The 19,705-nt window shown below is 28.7% G+C and overlaps 1 protein-coding gene and 1 non-coding gene across 2 annotated transcripts; one reads left to right on the top strand and one right to left on the bottom strand.

Moving 5' to 3' along the window:
* Window positions 1-45: 45 nt before the first annotated feature.
* Window positions 46-119, bottom strand: TRNAV-CAC. Its single transcript has one exon. It is a non-coding gene; the product is annotated as a tRNA-Val (tRNA).
* A 14,892-nt stretch (window positions 120-15,011) lies between these two features.
* On the top strand, window positions 15,012-19,311 carry LOC113863023 (protein RETICULATA, chloroplastic). The gene is made up of 8 exons (XM_027496395.1): window positions 15,012-15,142; window positions 15,310-16,043; window positions 16,186-16,284; window positions 16,688-16,908; window positions 17,103-17,172; window positions 17,259-17,338; window positions 18,150-18,214; window positions 19,042-19,311. The coding sequence occupies exons 2-8, from the start codon at window positions 15,438-15,440 to the stop codon at window positions 19,233-19,235; spliced, it is 1,335 nt and encodes a 444-aa protein (XP_027352196.1). The 5' UTR covers window positions 15,012-15,142; window positions 15,310-15,437; the 3' UTR covers window positions 19,236-19,311.
* Window positions 19,312-19,705: the final 394 nt, after the last annotated feature.

Here is a 19,705-nt window from a genome sequence, read left to right on the forward strand (position 1 = left end):
TTCGTCAGTTTGGTTTGGTCAGAAAAATACCAATAAAATAAAAAGTGTCTGAGCCCGGGTTCGAACCGGGGACCTCTAGTGTGTGAGACTAGCGTGATAACCAACTACACCACCCAGACGAACTTGTACTGTCATAAGTTTTAAATTAACTTGACTAAATTAATAGATTAAAAAAGGCTTTACTTTTTCATAAATAGAATGAATAATAAATATTGTATAAATTAATCTGTGTCAGAAGGTACACTTAATATATGATACAATATTAATGTTTAAAGTAAATTTTTATCTCTTTAATTAATATTTTTTTCTTATAATATTTATTATAGTCTTGTGGTTGATATTTGATCGAGATTTACCCAATTAATTTGAGATATATGATTTTTGTTTCATAGGTTTTAGTTCACATATGACTTTTGTAACATTTTTACGATAAATTGTTCTTCTTTAAAAAAATATTCAATAAATTTATTGGTAAGTTAGTTTAGATTCTTAAAAAAATAAAATTAAAAAAAATTGGAAATTGTATAAAAAGATTATAAGAAAATTGTTGAATTGCGTATCTAAATATTTTGAAAGACAACAAAAAAAATAAAATTGTAAAGTTAAATATCTGAAAAGGCTTTACAGACAGTGTCAGTATTTAAAGTTTTTAGCACATATTACATAGAAGTTAAGTTGTACATTGAATCTTTGATATGAAGTCATGATAATTTTTTATAATTATACACAATATGAATATACAATTTATATAAACCGTTTCCAGATCTAAATTCATATATTTTACAAAAGATTCACTCACAGTTCAAAAATATTTTTTACTAGAGAAAAGCAAAAATATAAGAGAAACTTTAATTTATCTAATTACAAAAATATACACTGATAATTTAGAATATTTTTAAAATATAAACAACACATTAAAACACATTTTTATTATTAGTTGAGATATATTAAAAATTATGTAAATTACACTAAGTCTGACCATTAATATTTTAATTTTTAAAAAATTTCAACTAATAATTAAAATTATATTAAAAAATATGATAAAAAGTATGTTGAGATAAACAACTCTTTTTTTAAAATTACATAAAAAAAAAGATATACTAAAAAATTATTTTGATAATTTTAAGTTCACTAAACTTTTTTTCATATCATTCTTCATAAATAACTCCTATTTACAGAACTTCAATGAGTAAAGTATCATATTTTAAAGGTCTAATACAAGAGGTACATTTTGATCCTTCATAAAATACATAAAAGTTTTCTACAGCAAATATAAATAAATATTCTATTCCATTACTACTTTACATAGGCTTAGTTTGGATGATTTTTTAAAATATTTCTTATAAAAATAGTATAAAAATGACTAAAATATATTCATAAGTTTAAAATAACTTATCTTTTTAAATTTTAAAAAAGATAAATAAAAAATTTTCAAAAAAATTAGAAAAGTGTAAATTTTTTAACTTATAGAATTTTATTTTTTTATTATTTTTTTCTGCAAAGATTTCTCTAAAAATTTACTTAAAGTGGATCACATAAAAAAGTTATCTTATTTTAAACATACACTTTAGTCATAGGAAATTATTTTCATTAACTTATTTTTATCCATTCAAACCATGTTTCAAAAACAACTTGAATAGTAGGAAATGCCTTTGTTATCATAAAATATTTATTGATCATAGGTGAAGTAATTATTTACTCAATAAATTTAGGTTTAATTGTAAGTAAATATATACAATATTAAAATACTTATGCAATTTATTTGCACCTTATATACATATATATATTTGAGAATTTATTGTGTGAAAAATTTAATGGCATATTATCACTTATGAAAAGTTTTTTTATATTTTTTTATTATTTTTTTATTTTTAGAAACTTTATTCTATTATTTATTGTAAATTTTTAAATATTGAATAATTAGTATCTTTTAAAATCATTTATTGTGGACATTACTTTCAATGTTTACTTGTTTTTTCCTTTAGTACATTGCCTTCTAATGCATTTGAACTATCAAATAAAATTATAAGATTTTATATATTAAAATGAGCTTGACAAGGTAATATTATATATGAAGTTATTATTATTATTCCTTAGATGTTAAATAAAGGTCGATAATGTTTAAAAAAATAAAGTTTAAAATTGAAAAGAAAACAAAAGGTGGTCAAATCACAAAGTTGATTTGATATAGATAAAGTCTATGCTTCAATTATTTTTTGAGAGTACTTATATGTTTCTCAATTCAATTCTATTTAATTGTTTAACAATTATTAATCATCTAATTATTATTATCATTACTTAATAATTATAGAATAATGATCTATATGTTACCTTAATAATAATAGAAAACAAGATAAACAAAAATATGAACAAACATCATATTTGTTAATCTTAATTAACTAATTGAAAGTCTTGACGATAGATTGATCCTCTTACCTCCTAAACTCAAATTATCTCTTGATTTCATTAACTTATTAATGATATGATCACCTATAACTTGGTTAACTAGGATTAAATCTTGATTAATCAATGTAAGAATATTAACAATAATAAATAGTCAATTTTAATTAATAAATAATGTCAATTGTATAAACTCAAATTAAGTTCAAAGTGAGATATCACAAGAATCCACCTTAGCCTCATAGCAAGATGTATTATATTACACCAAGTCATAAAGATAAAAACAAAGATAATTAAGTACAAAAATATAAAACATCCATAATAACAAATAATAAAGAGAAAACTCTTCTGACTAGTCTACTCTAACAAAAGAATAACTCTGTGGTGAGAAAGCGATAAAGAGATTAAGTGAGGAGCTTAGGATGGAAGATTTAAGATTTTAGTGTATAGAGAAAATGATAGATCAGGTGTATCTTTACTAGAAAGAGTGAGACATTTTATATAGAGTGTTGAATTTAAAAATATAAAATGGCAAAATGTCAATTTATAAACATCTATATTGAATACTGTATAGGATTATGTTGAAATTAATTTCAAAATAATATCATAGGTTTGTGTATAGGAATATGATCTATGGAACTTAAAGATCCTATTGATAATGTTTTATCCGTAAGGATACAATGAATTGATAAAAGTTCTACTAAATAGATGACTAAAAGAATCTTTACAATTCTACTGTTTGTTAAATGATTTTTATTGGTGTGTGTTCAAATATATGAGTGATTTTAATTTTTACATTATTATCCTTAATTATTTTAATAAACAAATATGTTATGACCAATCAAGTATAAGAGATATTAGTGATGGAGGAAATTTAGAACATCAAACCTCTGAAAATGATAATTTTTCAATTGTATTAAGTTGTTATGGAGCTACCAAAAGTTTTAAATAGTAGGACTCATCTTTAGTAATTGTAGGGTTGAAATAACATTGCATTGAATATAGGTTGAATGCAAGATTTTCTCTCAATGAAAATGTAATGCCCAATTTGGATGTCTATTGTGAATACTCAATTATATCTAGTTATATTTTCATTTAATTAGAAATTAATTACTATATTATCAACAACACAAATTATTAAAAGCACATTATCTATTCAAAGGACTTCTCTTTTTACACGGCTAAGTTGAGGTGTAATAAATATGTATTTTAACATACTTTTACAGCCTACATCTTCATGCTTGACCATTATTTGTTATTTTTACACTAATTTCTATATTAATTATGCATATTAACATAAAAAGGTCACAATTGGGCTATTTGTACATTTTTTCCTAAATTGAATGGAAAATAGGGTTTTCTTACAATCAGCACAGGAGATCTTTGACCATATGCACAATTGTGCATATTGCGTTGCACGGTTGTGCTTACCTGCAAGAAGTCCAACTATGAAGAAATATTAGGGTTTTGAAATCTTATTAAAGGAACCTCACAGGTGAAGACTTAGGCTTCTTTTTTATATCTTTTTGACATATTCAATCTTGATTTTGGCCAGCCGCTAACGACTATTAGAGCTTTGGGAGCGCATTTTAGGATCAAGAGCTTTCTTCATCTATTCTCTATTAGAGACTTCTCTGTTTTATATTTACTTTTCAAATAACTATGAATTGGTTAATTATTATTTTGATTTTCTATTATATTATGTCTAGTTAAATCTATAATTAGGGCTATGGTAAATTCTTTGTATGACTCTATGAGATCTTTGTGATTAATGATAATTTCATATTTTCTTTCTTAATTGTTATTTATCCTATTTGCTATATTTATATATTCAAAATTGATAACTCTTAAATATATCATAATTAATTATATTATAGGAGATTGTATCATAAATAGTTAATGGACTTATATGATAAAATGAGACAAAGGATTAGGTAGACAAAGTTTAGTTCTTCTCTTTCAATCATTATTAAATTAACACCTCGTAAGCTTTTTATATTTTTTTTCTTTCTTTTATCTTGCATGACCATTAGTATGAGTGGTTGGCAATCATAAGAAAACTAGAATTAGAATTAATCTAAAAAGTAAACATAGAGAAGTGTAAAAGTGAAATCATACATCCTATATTTTTCTCAATTAGTTTATTATTAGAGGTTGCATTGTTTTAATTCTTTTTAATTACTTTCATATTTGAATCCTTGTTTTATTTAATTTTGCATCTCTAATGTTTATACAATTAAATTAAGATATTCTTAGTACTTAGAAACAATATTTGTAGAATGATATTTTGGGAACTTATTTTATAATCCCTTTATTACTTTTCAGCAAGTATATTTGCTCATGAACAAAGTGGTAGTAGATCTAGTTTCAAAACTAAAAAGTAAGAGAAGAGAATTTACATAGCATAGATAAAACAATATAACTAATTAACATATTTTAGTTTTCCATCTATTTCTAAGTCTTTTTTTTTTTTTTGTAGAGGTCATTTTTTGGTTAGTTTGGTCTCACATTATATATATATATTGGGAGGTACCGTACCATAAGAGGGAGGGAACATATTTTTTATTTCACTTTTCTATCTTGGGGATCGGTATTGGCATTTTCTTTTTACAAATTCTCTCTTATACCAACCTCAAATGTCCCCGCATTGACACACACAAACTCTTACACTTAAATCTCTCTAGAAAAAGGGAATCTTTAACTAGGAAGGTGGTTAACATTCAAAAGAAGAAAAATAGTAGAATTAGACATTTTTTAGCAAAAGTTAAATTTTTTCCTAAGGAACCCATCGTTTTGAACAATTTTGTTTTTCTCTCTTTGAAGCTCTCAATACAGGCTCGTTTCTTATCCTCTTTCTTTGTTTCTTGAATATTATGCAATTCTTATTTTTCACATTGCATGATCTATTCTCTATTGTCATTTACATTGTCGTGACAAATTACAAAAGTATTTTTCATTATTATTTTCATAATTGATATGTTAATAATTTGAAATTCACTTTCAAAGTTTTTGAATTCTTTAACTTTAGTATTTTCATATAAAATTATGGGGCTTTTATAGTGAAGCAATGTAACACCATAAATTAATTTCAAAATAATAAATTTCACAAAATGAGAATAATTAAAATTTTATTTAAATATAATTTTCCATCTCAAAGTTTCATCAAGTATTTCAAAATAATAAGGGATTACATGTTTATATCAATGACTGCTATAGGACTAATTCAATTACATCGTAATTTCAAAATAAAATCTAAGTTCTATAGCAGTTTCATTCATCCCTTCATTGAGCTTGGTGCTGATCGTCTTGGTCACCTAAAAAATAAATATAAGGATGAATACTCTACACTATCCAACAAACACAAATATAGAGACTCACCTTGCACACTTCATGTGTTTGCTAACATATTCTACTTAATTATAAACAATCACAATCAATACTTTCAATCATTCCAAATTAATTTACAACCAGTGCACTCACTGCACCAACAATATTTCACACACACACGTGCACTTACTGCACATAGCCACTCTCACTATGGCATTATGATCACAGTTTCACACTATGGATGGTCGCCGATTGCTCCTGCCTCATGGATACCACGTATGCGGTCACGAATCGCTCGATAAAGGTGTTGGTCAATAGTCTAGTCAGGAGGAAAGTGTGTGGCCTATGGTGCATCCACGCTCACTATCAATGTCACCACCACTCTCTCTTTCCTAAGGTATTTCTACCGTCCCCATCTTCCACATTTCTAATGTATCGCTGAACCATTCATAGCATATTTACAACTGCATTTAACATGCCTTTTCACACACATTTTTAGCCACATATAGTATTCATATTCATACACGGCACACATGCCCACATTCATTCACGTTACATTTAACTCACAACATAATCCACATTTATCAATTTATTCCATCATACACACTATTCAACATTCATTACTCTATACTTCATTCAATCTTTCTACCACAATCTCACTACAATCAATCAATTCTACTAAAACATACATCTTCCTACATTTTAATCACCCACATTACAACATACAATAAATTAACAGAGTTCAAGCACAAAATGAGATAGGGTAGAGTCTCCATCTTACCTCAAATGAAGACCCACACACCAAATCAACAAGAAAGACGCTTCCCACACAAATTTTATCCTAAATACACGGAAGAATCCCATGAGAACCAAGGAAAACCAAGAAAACAAAGAATAAGGGTGAGAAACCGAAACTCTAATCATTAAAACTTACCCCCAAGCGTTCACAACATGATTTCAATCTTCAATCTAACTCCCGAACAACTTTAGAAGCAATTTAATCGGTGAAATAAGATTTTGGATAGGGAAAATCGAAGAAATTTTTAATAGAGGAATAAGAAATGAATTTTTCAAACCCTAACCCTTCAAATACCCCTCTGGTCACGACACTCTTGTTACAACAAAACACTCTTGCTGCAGTGAGGGACCTCTTGCTACATCATCGCTGCAGCACGAAGGCGACAATTTCACACCTTCCTCCTAGAGCTCTTTTGTTATAGCGAAAACACCCTGCACTACACACCACATATGACAATCCACATATATATTAATAATTACAAAATATTACAAAATTTAGGGTGTTACAAGCAAAACTCACAACTTATTTGCTTTTATTCATTGTTTTTCTTTTCTTTTAGTTTTTATAGTCACAACTTTTCCTTGTTATGCAACTATTGGCAATCTATTATTACTCGCACTCGATCACAACATAATGAAAACAAGAACACTCAATTGATATTCATAGTTGAATCACATTAAATTTTGTTCCTTTTTGGCTTGTGAAAGTTTGCCTATAGTTTGTTATAGGTTGAATCGTGTCAAATTTTGCATGTATTTTTCTTTGCTCTAGTTTATATTTAGACACCTCACGACACCGAAGACACTCAATGATCATCAATATCTTCTAATATGTTGTTCAATAAAAAAAAATTCTCTTACAATACAAAATGCCAAAAGAAAATAAGCATTTAGGCATGATAGGGAATTATTCATGACATGTAGGTTTAAAGGTTGATTTCTTCATAATGATTTAGGCATGCTTATTTTGGTATGACAATTTCAATTTAATAGGAAAAATAAGTTTAACATGACTTTTGGCCTTAGGTTGCCCTTAGTATGTTATTTTACCATGCATTATGGAATTTGGGCTATATATTCTAAATTAACAAGAAATAATGAAATTATATATAAAACATAGCACAAAAAAAATTTAATTTCAAGATTCAACATTCAAAACATTTTAGAACAATATTTTTCTTACTTTAAGAAATGTATTTGTGAATATCAATTTTTTTGTTACCCTCAAATATTTTTAAAAAAGAAAAAAAAAGTATATATACTAAAAAAGATAAGTAAACAGGGTTGTTTTAACAAAAAAAAGAAAAAAAAACTTGAAAATTAATTTGGCTTCAAAAAAGAAAATTTTGCATTATACAGGCTTATATCTAGCACCTAGAGTAAGCTTTAAATATGAGAAAAAGAAAAATTCACGAATTTAACATTTTCTAAAAACTCAAAAAGCATAAAATAGACCATATAAATAGACAAGTAAGAAATCTACAAGAGGGGAGGGAGTTTTTCACAAAAAAAAAAAAATTAGAGGAGACAACCAACTTTCAGGAAAAAATAAAAATATTTTAAGAGATAAGGGCCTTTTCTTAGAGGAGATCTGAGGGGAAAAAAAAGAAGAGAATAGAGCAAACCTTTTCTGGGGATAGAAAGAAAAAATACCAAGAAGAAAAAAAAAGTAGAGAAAGAAATTGATCCAAAAGAGAGAGAAGAAATTGCACCATTTTAGCCACTCATTGTCCTCCATTGTTGCTTAGATCTAAAACATTCCTTAATCTTCTAAGATATGGGCATTGCTCATAAACTCACGTTCTAGAACATATTTTGAGTTTCTTTTTGCAAAAATAAATTATGTAAAGTAAAGAATGAATGATAGAGAGACGGAAGGTTACAGACTATTTGAATAAGGTTTCTTTTTTTTAATATTATAATATAATGTTTAGAAAAATTTAAGGCTTGAGACACATTGAGCTCTACAACACCCCCTAGACGCGTAAGGTCTACCCGTGAATACGCCTACACACATTCCACACAAAGTTAATTAAATCATGTTTTTTTTTATTTATTATTATTATTATTATTATCATCATCATCTAAATTTTTTAAACAACATATATTAAAAAAAAATCATAAAGTAATAAATATCCAATAAATAAATAGGGCTGACTTGACTTCTTTTATGTTATTTTATTTTTATTTTGTTAGTATTATTATTTTTACTTATTTATTGATTTGGTTTTTTTTTAAAAAAATTTATTATTACCTTTTAACCATTTTTTTAAATGAGATTTTTAATCTTATTTATGTTAGTCTATTCCAGATGAAATATTTTAATTTATTTATTATTATTCTTTATTATTTATTTATTTATGTGTTGACTATAGAGATATAAATAAAGTCAGGCCTAAGCACAATTTTTCATTGCCTCATATTGATGTGCTGGTAGATATTACAACTCAATATTCATTCTTCTCTTTCATGGATGTATACTTGAGCTACAATCAGATCAAAATGACCAAAGAAGAAATGGAGAAGATCACATTCATTACACCTTAATGTACTTTTTTGCTACAAGATCATGCCCTTCAGTTTGAAAAATACTACAGTAACATATCAAAGGTGACATGACATGATGCACAAGGAGGATGAAATCTATGTGAATGAAATGATTGCCAAATCAAGGACCGAAGAAGACTATGTTGTAAACTTACACAAGTTTGAGCGATTGAGGAAACTCAAATTGCGGTTAAAGCCAGCTAAATGTTCCTTTGGTTTGAAACAGGGTCGTTCTTGGCTTTTTGGGACCCTAGGCGAAATAGGAAATTAGAATCCTTTAAAAAAAATTATAAAATGTAATAAACAAAATAAAAGCATATATTAATAATTTTATTAAAATAATATATTTTTTTAAGTGGCTATAATTTTTTCTAATAAAATTATTTAAAAAAATGTTCTTTCATTGAAACATAAAAAATGGGTTCTATAAGCATTCTAACATGCAAAATCATTAATGATAACATTAACATCAATATTTTCTAAAAATTCTTTATCGATTGATAAAATTGCGAGACTATTCAACTGCTCTTGTGACATTGATGACCTTAGGTAAGTTTTGATTAACTTTAACTCTAAAAAACTTCTTTCAATGGATGATATAGTCATCGAAATCGTAAAAAAATTCTATAAGTGATTAAAATATTTAGATAACAATCTGCAGATTTGACAAACTCAATAACTGTTTAATTTTTTTGGAGAAAATTAAAATTCTCAATGAGCTTTAATGCTAAGAATAATAAAATTTTAGAATTAAATGAAGTTTTGAGTTTATAGAAGTCAAGGAATCGACTACGTTTATAGCAAGTGAGGTACGAAGAATTAAAATGTCTTTTTTGTTTTGTTTTGTTTTCCAACTGCAAACTGTAAGAGCTAAAAAAATTTTCAAGTGAAAGTAGAACACAATTTTTACTTTGGACCTTGTTTTAAGCTTGGGACCTAGGCAATCGCACCTCTAAACTACCTTCAACGCCGAGCCTAGTTTGAAATTAGGCAAGTTGTTAAGGTTTATAATCAGTCAAATGGGGAAAAAGGTTGACCTAAATAAAGCAAAGAAATCATTAAAATGTCAACTCCTGGCATTGAAAAAGAGGTTCGTGGATTTTTAAGGAGATTGAATTATATTGCCTTATTCATATGCCAATTATCTGTCAGTTGAGAGCCAATTTTACGTTTTTACGAAAAAATTAGTCAATGGAATAAAATGATGATTATTAAGAAGCTTTCGAGAAGATTAAGCAGTATTTACATAATCTTCCGATATTAGTATCGCCAGTACTAGGGAGGTCACTCATTAGAAAGAGCATGTCATTTATTACTTGAGCAAGAAGTTCAATGATTACGAAGCTAGATGTTGAGCCACACAACTTGGTTAGTATAAAAAAAGGACCCAATGCATATACATTTTTGAGAAACCAACCCTTATTAGAATGATTGCTTGATGTCAAGTTCTCCTATTAGAATATGATATTGTATATGTTACCTAGAAAGCAATCAAGGACAGTGCTCTTGCAGATTTCATAGCTCATCAGTCGATGACTGATTATCGGTCAATACAATATGAATTTCTTGATGAAAATATAATGTTGTTGTTTAATAAGAAAAAATCTTCAATAAAAGACAAATGGGTCATAATGTTTAATGGTGTTTCTAATGCGTTTGGACATGTGGTACTATATTGATTTATCTAAAGAAGCAATATATCCTAATCACAATTAAGTTATCGTTTAATTGTACAAATAATACAGCTGAAAATGAAGCATGTGCAATGGAAATTCAAGCAGCTATAAAATTAAATATCAAAATTCTTGAGGTATATAGTGGTTCAACTTTGGTCATCCACCAACTCAAAGGTGAATGAGAGACTCGAAATGCAAAATTGATCACTTATTAAGCATATATCAAAGAATTGGTGAAGTATTTTGATGAAATTACTTTCTAACACATTCCTCATGAGAAGAATTAATTGGTTGGTGCTTTAGCTACTTTGTCATCAATGTTTTGAGCTAGAAAGAATACATGCCACTCATAAAAATGGACCAACTTGATCATCGTACCTACTGTCAAATGATTGAAGAGGAATCACATGGTAAATCCTAGTACCATGATATTAAGAGTTATCTAAAACACCAAGAATACTTATTAAATGTTGTTGATAATGACAAAAGAATACTAGGAGAGTAGTAATGAGTTTATTTCTAAATAAAGATGTGCTCTATAAAAGGGATCATGATATGATTCTACTCATATGTATGGATGCTTCAAAAGCATGAAAAATTATGGAAGAAATTCATGAAAGTTCATTTGGAACTCATACCAATGGACATGCCATGACAAAGAAAATTCTAAGGTCTGGATATTACTGGTTAATAATGGAGGCTGATTACTTTAATTACGTGAAGACATGTCATAAATGTCAAACATATGCTAACAATATTAATGTTTCATCAACAACTTTGAACCTCTTGTCATCACTGCTTCATTCTTGTTGCCATTGACTATTTCACAAAATGGGTTGAGGCTGCTTCATATGCTAGTGTGACTCAAAATGTGGTGGTAAGATTCATTAAAAGAGACTTGATTTGTCAGTATAGCCTTCTAAGCAAGTTGATAACACACAACGACACTAATCTAAATAATAAAATAATGAAAGAATTATGTGACAACTTTAAGATTCGACATCACAATTCATCCCCGATCACCCAAAGTTGAATGGAGCCAAAGTCGCCAATAAAAATATTAAGAAGATCATTCAAAAGATGGTGGTGACATACAAGAATTGGTATGAAATGTTGTCATTTGGTTGAACGCATTATGTCACAGTCAGTTATACCAAAGAAGGATGAAGAAGACTTTTGACAAAAATGTTCGTCCACAAAAATTCAATGAGGGAGACATAGTACTCAAAAAGATTTTACTAACACGCAAAGATTATCCGAACAAGGGATCTCCAAATTATGAAAGACCATATGTGTTGAAAATGACTTTCTCAAAAAGAGTTTTAATCTTCACAAACATGGATGGAGAAAATCTTCCAAACCCCATTAATTTTGATGTTAAAAAATACTATGCTTAAAAGATAATAATAATAATAATAATAATAATAATAAAATAGCTCGCTAAGTTGAAAACCTGAAAGGGCGACTTAAGTAAAAGTTAAAACGACTCGGTGAGTTGAAAACTCAAAAGAGTGGCTTAGGCAAAAAATTAAGGTAAAATAAATTCTACTCTAAACTGAAAACTTAGAAAGACAATTTAAAAGAAAGGTGAGCAAGACTTTATTTGCAAGAAAGTGCTTCAAATTGGGATAATTTTGAGAGGTTGAAGCAGAATCGAGCTGGAGATAAATCCAAAATATCATACTAGGACAATTCTATTTGGAACTTTTGTTAATGAGTGGTTAATTTATATGAGACACTATCACTATTCATCTGGAAGGCATCACTTAAGCGGCATAATATTTTACTATTTTTGTAGTCATTCTAATTTTTTGTTTGATATATTTGTTTTTTCCATTACTCATATCATGAGTCTTCTTTGTAAATTAACCTTTTTTTTTTTATTATGGTGATCCCATTTTTCTAAAAATATTTATCTCTTGGCCTTTATCATCTTCTATTTAGTTTATACACCACTTCGTTAATTTGTTTACTCAAACTCTTCAACAACATTAACCAACGATACTATTGATATTTTAGTAATTATATACTAAAAGAAAGTATGTAAATTGTTAAAAGGGTAATAAGAAAATACAATTACAATAATATACTCTAAAAATTCACATGGTAAGTCTGATAAATTTTTTAATAAATTTAGCATGACAGAAAAAGTTGACTCCTCATAACAACTAATTGTCTTATTTACAGATATACTGTACTTCATCTCTCCAGCTTTCTAATGACTTAAATGGATGTTATTTTCTTTTGTGAATTTTGTTTAAAATTGATTTTCAACTTGAGTATGTGCATATGTTGTTTCATCGCTCACTTATGCTTAGTTTGTTTTGATGAGCACATGTTTGGGTCAAGGTAGAAGAGGACTACTAGGTCACTAGTAGCAATGGAAAGGAAAAATCAAAACAAGTGAAGAAAAATAATATAAATATTTTTCAGGGAACTAATATAAATATTTGTAAATTTTAATTTTTAAAAAATAAAATATAAAAACAATGATAATGTATTAATAATGAGCTCAATTTTTGTTATCTAACTCATCACTTAATATAGAAAAATTGACTATAGGATTATTTTAAATATTTTAAAACTGTTAAGAACTAAATCTTAATAATTTTTTTAATAACTAATTTTAAATATGCTACTTTTATAGGGATAAAAACATAATAAATTATCTATTATTTTATTTTTTATCAATTAATTATTAAATATTAAACTCAAATATTAATTTTATTAAAATTTCAAGTGATTAAGTTTCATTACATTAATTTTTAATAAAATAACATTTTTTGTGTTAGTTTTGAAAAATCAAAATATTTATTTAACAAAAGATCTAAAATAAAAGAGAAGTTAAAATAATTTATTTCAAAATTTTATCATTTAAGTATTAAATTATTTTAAATTCTTAATGCAATAGAGAAACTTAATTATATTTATAAAATTAAAGAAATTTATGTAATGTTTAAGAAACATATAAGGTTTTCATGAAGAGAAAACATGTGCGCTAAAAGGATTATTTTTCATATTTATATAAAAATAAAAGTTAATTTTTCAATCTAAATTATAACTATCTTTCACATGATATAATTTTATTTATTTGTGTTAGGTAGGACTTTATAAGTTATAAAATACAAAAATTAAGAATTTTACATAAGTTTTAAAAATAGAAAAGAGTTTTGCATTAAAAATATAAAATAATTTGGAGGTTGGAATAGTTTATTATATTCTTTTTATTGAGTTTATATTATGTTATGTGTAAGTTTTGTTGATCACTAGAATGGCTATGTTATGTTACATTGCCTTAATTTTGTGTAGTTAAAAAGTGATATTTTTTTAGCGAAATAAATAAAGTCTTTTTATATGAAAAAATAAATAAAAGCTAAATATTAAAATATGAGATTATGAAAAATAAAAACGAGAATGAGAAAGGTACCCAAAATCCTCGATGATAATTTTTGGTGCTATAATTTGTTTCATATATTTTTTTAAAAAACGCCTGACAAAATTTAGTACTTTAATTTAATTTTTATAATTTTCAGGTGTTACATTTCTAAATTTATGTATCTGTCTTATTAGTGATTTTTAAGATTTTATATATGCGAAATTAATCCTAAAATCTCATATTCCTGTAAAATGATTAATCACAGACAAACCAAATCATATTAATATGTATTTTTAATACATACTGTTAAAAAGTGAGGTTAAATATATTTTATAACTATTTAAAATTATTATAAAATTATATTAAATATATTTTATGATTTTAAGTTAATAAGCTAAATTAGCTTCTTAAATTTTGTCGTCGACTAACATTGAAAAAAGATAAATTCTACAGTATTCTTAAAAACGAGGGATATTTTATATGTAAATCAATTGTAACTATTAATTTTAATAGTATAGTTAGTAGTATATTTAAATATATATATATATATATATAAATATATATATATATATATATATATATAAATATTTTTTAATATCTTAATATAATTAAAAAAATTTGATACTCTCAAATTTAGAAATCCTGTGGCACCCAGCTTAAAAAAAAAATCCATAATACCGTAACATTCTTGTGATGTTGTTGCGTGCGCTAGTTAGTACTAACAAACAACAACATGAGTGCTCAAACAAAACAAGGCATAATAAATATCTAGCGCCACCCACGCGGACGATAGATGATACCCCACGTGCAGTGTGCTATCAATAATTGCTTTTGTTGCTCCGAAAATGAATCTCCACTCTCCACTGTATATATTAACTCAAACTACTACATTACGACATCAACGCAAGTAGGGGAATAACAATTCATAAAAGCCAAACTACTTAACCCTCACTTCGCCGCATCCACCCACTTCCTGTCATATCCCTAGTTTCTTCCCATTCTTCATGTTTCCAACAAGGTAGTTTTTTCCCCATTTTCTCAGTTTTGAATGAACTTTCATGTCAGAAGATTTCATTTCATTGCATGAGTGTTGTACTTGTAGATGATCTTCATAGCATTGAACATTCCCAATGCATGCATTAGTTAGCTCAGTGATTGTCTTTTTTTATTCTGTGTGTCCTGCAGATTTCGGCTGTGATCTGTTTGGTTTCCTTCTGATTGTTTACTCAGTGGAAAAAAAGTAGAAATTAAATTAGTTGACCTTTCTGGGGAGTTTTGTAGTGAGAGAAAGTTGCAATTTCTCTTTTAGGATAATGGCGAGTTGTTCTTCAAATTTTGCTTTGGCTCGTGGTGTCAATGTAAGGAAAGAAGCTGTTTTGGGGAAGCTGGGAAATCAAGATTCAAGTTTGAGTAAGTTGAGTTTCAGGGTTGTGTTGAAGGAGTCTGCATTTCCCGTCCTTTGTGGGAACAAATGTGATAGATTATATGTGTCTATGAAGAAGAAAGAAACATTTTTTGTAATGAGTATGTTGCAGCCTCCGGATGAATCACAATCTACTGTAAATACTATAGGATTTTCGGAAGGGGGAGGTGATAGTGTCACTAGAAAGGGCCACAAGAATTCCGATAGCGAGTTAGGTTCCAAAACTGATAGAAATGAAGATAATGGAGTTGTTTTTGATGGTAGTGGTGGTAATGGGAGCTTTGGAAGTGGTGGAACGGGAGATGGCAATGGTGGGGGCGGCAGTGATGATGACGGTAATGACAAAGAAGAGGAGGAATTTGGGCCATTACTAAGATATGAGGAGGTAATGCGAGAGACGGAGGCTCGTGGGACTACCCTTCCTTTAGATATGATAGAGGCTGCTAAGAGTGTGGGAATCCGCAAGGTGCTTCTTCTTAGATATTTGGATCTGCAGGTAAACTTTCTAAATGTTTATACATTTTCCCCTTTCTTTCAAAGTTGAGATTATGTAATGTGTTACAAACACCAACTCGTGTCAAATAGGATTAGCATTACCTTGGACTTTAATATTGTTATTTGTGATGTTGTAATTGTAGGGATCTGTTTGGCCTCTAGGATTTTTCATAAAATCATGCTCTATGCTTCGGAATCGAATGCTGGCTGATCCATCGTTTCTTTTTAAAGTTGGCTCAGAGGTTGGTTTGGCTTGTCTTATAGTAACTGTAACTTTCGTCATTCATATATTTAATGGTAAAACTGCAGTGTCTTGAGTTATCAAATTATTTGACTGTTCTGTGCAGCATATGACAGTAAGTGTTCACTGTTGACAATTATTATGTATTAATGTGCTCTGTTTAAATGAGACGCTAGGACATAGTTGACTATGGTACTAAAATAGTCTACCTATGTAAAAAGGTATCTATATGCTAAAAAACATTGTGCTGTGTCCCTCATATCTTTGAAGGTACAACTGGTAGTTTTTAAGAATTAAGATTTGCTGTCTGCTGTATGTGAAAATCATTAATGAAATTGGCATAGTTGAGTAATTTTGAATATTTGAAAAGCATTTATATAATTTTTCTCCCACATGATATGCAGATCGTCATTGATACTTGTTGTGCTACTTTTGCTGAAGTTCAAAAGAGAGGCAAAGACTTTTGGGCCGAATTTGAGTTGTATCTTGCAGATCTTCTTGTTGGGCTGGTTGTTAATGTTGCTTTGGTAGGAATGTTGGCACCCTATGCTCGAATTGGGAAACTATCAGTATCTGGGGGATTCCTTGGTAGAATGCAGAAAGCATATGCAGCTTTGCCTAGCAGGTTACTCATCATACCATTGGCGTGGCATTGTTTTTTAATGTTAAAATTTTTATGTATGTTTCTTATGTGTGTATATTGATAACAATTTTGCATCTTAAACAGACATGGAATTAAGGCTACTCATTTCTTAATTGCATTGTCTTTGGAGGGTGAAGAAATTTTAGTCTAAGTTTTATTCTGCTCATTTTATGCAGTGTATTTGAAGCTGAAAGGCCAGGATGTAGATTTTCTGTACAGCAGAGACTTGGAACATACTTTTACAAGGTAACAACCGAAAGGTCATTTTATTTCTATTAAATTATGGTAAGTATCTGTTGAGTATTCATTTTTGTGTGCATTTCTAATTCCAGGGAATAATGTATGGAGCTGTTGGATTTGCATGTGGTATTATAGGCCAAGGCATTGCAAATTTGATCATGACTGCAAAGCGGTATGGGTTCTCGACTAGAGTTCAGTTCAGTTCACATAACTTTCGCTGTTCAGACGCCCTGTCCCCTTCCCTCATACCCCAAGTGTTAAAAGACTCTGTTTTTGTCCTTTTTAGTAGTGTGTCTGAACATGGCCATTTGGATGAATGCATCATATATTACAATGATGATTCTGTTAATAAATAAAATTTTGACTGAAAATTAATCAAAGCATTGGGACATTTTTGGTAATAGATGAGTGTACATTTGTTTGAGCATTTATTTGCTTTCGAAGAGTTGATTGATATTAATGCAAGTTTAAATTTGATTCAGTATTATGTAATAAGTGAAAACTCTACTAAATTGATAAATGTGCAAGTGGCACACCATTGTAGATCCTACGGTTTTTCACTTGACATAAAATGTTTTCTGAGCAGACTTTTAAACAGTTGACTCCATAAGGTTTACTTATAGAGTAAAAGATCTACTAAATTGATAAATGTGAAAGTGCCACATCATTGTAGAATCTAAGGTTTTTCACTTCACTTAAAATGTTTTCTGAGCAGACTTTTAAACACGTGGCTCTCTAAGTTGAGGATTTTCTCAGTTTTTATAAGCTCTACTTTAGCAATATCTGTAGTCAACGGGAGATCTCAACAGGCTCCATATAATTTACTGATAGAATAAAACTGTTTTACATTGATGCTATATAAGTTGTATCTAATAAATAAACAGTGTTCATTATGAATGATACTTTATGTTTCACTGTTTGCAGTGTATGAATCCTTTTTTTCCTGAGCAATTAATTTCTCACCTGTTCTTTCTGTATACCAGGAGCATAAAGAAATCAGAAGAGGACATACCTGTGCCACCTCTTGTGAAGAGTGCTGCACTTTGGGGTATGATATTGTTCTTTGTTTAAAGCTGTTACATGATTTCTAGTTCATTTCTTCTATACAGCTAGAAGACAACATATGTTTTCAATGAATTATTAAGAAAGTCATTGATTTTTAAGCTTATTATAAAGTTAACACATATGAATAGAGTTATGAGGCCAAATTTAATGCCCTTCATTGTCAAGTCTGATTCAATTAGAGAATAAATAGTAATCATATTAGGACAACTAAAAGGTTTATTTTATATTTTTGAAATATGTGTTTTACTGTGAACGTTTGAAGCCGTTTTATTGATACCTAGATATATTCTTTCAACATATAATTTATTTTAGTTCTTAAGATGTTTGAAACTTTAACTTATATATTTAAAACTGTTTGGTTCAATTAGAGTAGTAGAAAATGCTAGACATATTATCTACTCTGCATTTTTCCTTTGGCAGTTTTTGAGCCAGTTGAAAACAAGTGAGAAAGGAAACTATTTTTTTTTTCTGGCGACCTGATTTTAACTTCTCTCTCTCTCGCTCTCTCTCTCAGTCTTTAGCCCCTCCCACAATTAAAGAAAAAGTTAAAGGGACCTGTCATCATATTTGTGTATGATTCTTGTGCTAATCAGCCCAAAAAGTGTGTTAAATACGCAAATGTCATTTGATATTGGTCCAATTCATGTGCATTGTTGATCACCTAGATATCTTATACTTAGATTTGGTGTATTCTGAATTACTGCTATACCAGTTTGAGCGCTGTTTCATCTTTGATCGACATGACTTCTTGTATTTCATTCCTGTCTGTAACATGTTCCCTGTTCCTGTCTCTCTGAACATCCGTGGCAGGTGTGTTTCTTGCTGTTTCTTCGAACACACGATACCAGATCATCAATGGATTGGAACGTTTGGTCGAAGCTTCACCACTGGCAAAGCAGGTTCCCCCAGTTGCTCTGGCTTTCACAGTTGGTGTGCGTTTTGCCAACAATGTGTATGGTGGCATGCAATTTGTTGACTGGGCTAGGTGGAGTGGGGTGCAATAACTGGCTAATTGCTTTATCTTGTTCTGTGTTATAGCCTTGTAGATGTGATCTTTTAGCCATCGTTTTTCTTAAATATAATGACCAAAGGTTGTATTTTGCTAATACCTTGGTTAAGGTTGCATGGTTTGATATAGAAAAATTTTCTTTCTGGGATTATAAATGTTATCAGGCCCTAATTTAAGAGACTTTAGCAATTGTTTCTTCTATATTCTCTTGCATCATTTCGGCATTGCTTCATAATTAGCCATAAAGGTTCAGTCTTCTGCTGTACTTATAACACAATCATTTTTGGTCAAAACATACATCTCTCTCTACAACCAAAATGAATTATGACCAAGGGCGCATTTAGGTAACTAGATTAATGAAGAAATTCTAATAGTTTATTGCATACGTGATTGATATCATAAATTTGACAATGAAGCTTATTGAAATAATGGAAAAGTTTATTAAAATAAGCTGAAAAGAGTTTG

Source organism: Abrus precatorius, unplaced genomic scaffold (genome assembly GCF_003935025.1).
Source record: "Abrus precatorius isolate BTA unplaced genomic scaffold, Abrus_2018 Scaffold3, whole genome shotgun sequence".
Lineage (NCBI taxonomy): Eukaryota > Viridiplantae > Streptophyta > Magnoliopsida > Fabales > Fabaceae > Abrus > Abrus precatorius.